General features: G+C 66.5%; 1 protein-coding gene across 1 annotated transcript in view; it reads right to left on the reverse strand.

Moving 5' to 3' along the window:
* Positions 1-999, reverse strand: part of CHLRE_14g613850v5 (uncharacterized protein) — a 15774-nt gene that overhangs the window by 3205 nt on the left and 11570 nt on the right. Inside the window, exons 16-17 of the mRNA XM_043070049.1 lie at positions 832-988; positions 293-387 (exon numbers count right to left, since the gene is read on the reverse strand). Coding sequence (XP_042916722.1) covers positions 293-387; positions 832-988 — 252 coding nt within the window. The remainder of the gene's footprint in view (positions 1-292; positions 388-831; positions 989-999) is intronic.

The raw sequence follows: 999 nt of genomic DNA on the forward strand, positions 1-999 counted from the left end.
AGGGTTGCACACTTGGTTTGGGTGGGGGTTGGGGCCCGTGGGATGGGGGCTGTGGGTTGGGGGCCGTGGGTTGGGGTTTCCAGGCATGACCGGGTAAGGGGCGGGGGTCGGGGCTTGGGCGTGGGGCTCGTGGGGTTTCAGTACTCCCTTTCATCCCTTCATGAGCCGCGCCACCACCCCGTCACTCCCTCCAGCCCCCGGGGCGCCTCTTGCCCCTTCAGCCCTCTCCCGCCCCCTCTCCCGGTCGCCCCCCCTCTCCCGCCCCCTCCAGCTCACCACGTCCGCGTATCGCCGGATGGGGCTGGTGAAGTGTGTGTACAGCGGCGCTGCCAGGCCGTAGTGGTGGTACTCGGAGGGGGCGCAGTCGCCGCTGCCGAAGTACTGGGCCTGTGGGTATGTGGGCGTGTGTGTGGGCGCGGGAAGGGCTGTAAATACCAGCCCAAACCAAACTGAGCTAGAGAAGCGCAGACACAAGAGGGCGGCAGATGGGAAGGAGGATGGTTGGAGTTGGCAGGGTTCGTGGTTCCGTGACACTAAGGTGGGGGTATGCGGTAGCCGATGGTGTGAAAGGAAGCAGTTGTACTGAAGGCATATACCCGCTCCTTCCCATCCCTCCTTTCCCAAACCGCATCCCCAAAACCCCCTCCCCCAAACCCTCTCCCCCAAAACCCCTCCCCAAAACCCCTCCCCAAAACGCCCTCCCCAAAAATCCCTCACCCAAAGCCCCACCCCCAAAGCCCCTCCCTTCCCTCCCCCAAACCCTCCCCCCAACCCCCCCCTCCCTTCCCTCCCCCAAACCCCCTCCCCCACAAAACCCCGCCTCCCGCTCACCTGCGTCATGCAGCGTGTGGTCATGATGCGCACCAGCTTGTTAAAGTAGGGGTCGTCGCCGCGCACGGCGCCGTCCAGCGAGGCCGCCAGCGCCTTGCTGCTGGCCACGTCCAGCGCGAAGCCGGCGGCGGCGGCGGCCTTGAGGATGGGCTCGAACCTGGGGGGGGG

The sequence above is a fragment of the Chlamydomonas reinhardtii genome, chromosome 14 (assembly GCF_000002595.2).
Source record: "Chlamydomonas reinhardtii strain CC-503 cw92 mt+ chromosome 14, whole genome shotgun sequence".
Taxonomy (NCBI): domain Eukaryota; kingdom Viridiplantae; phylum Chlorophyta; class Chlorophyceae; order Chlamydomonadales; family Chlamydomonadaceae; genus Chlamydomonas; species Chlamydomonas reinhardtii.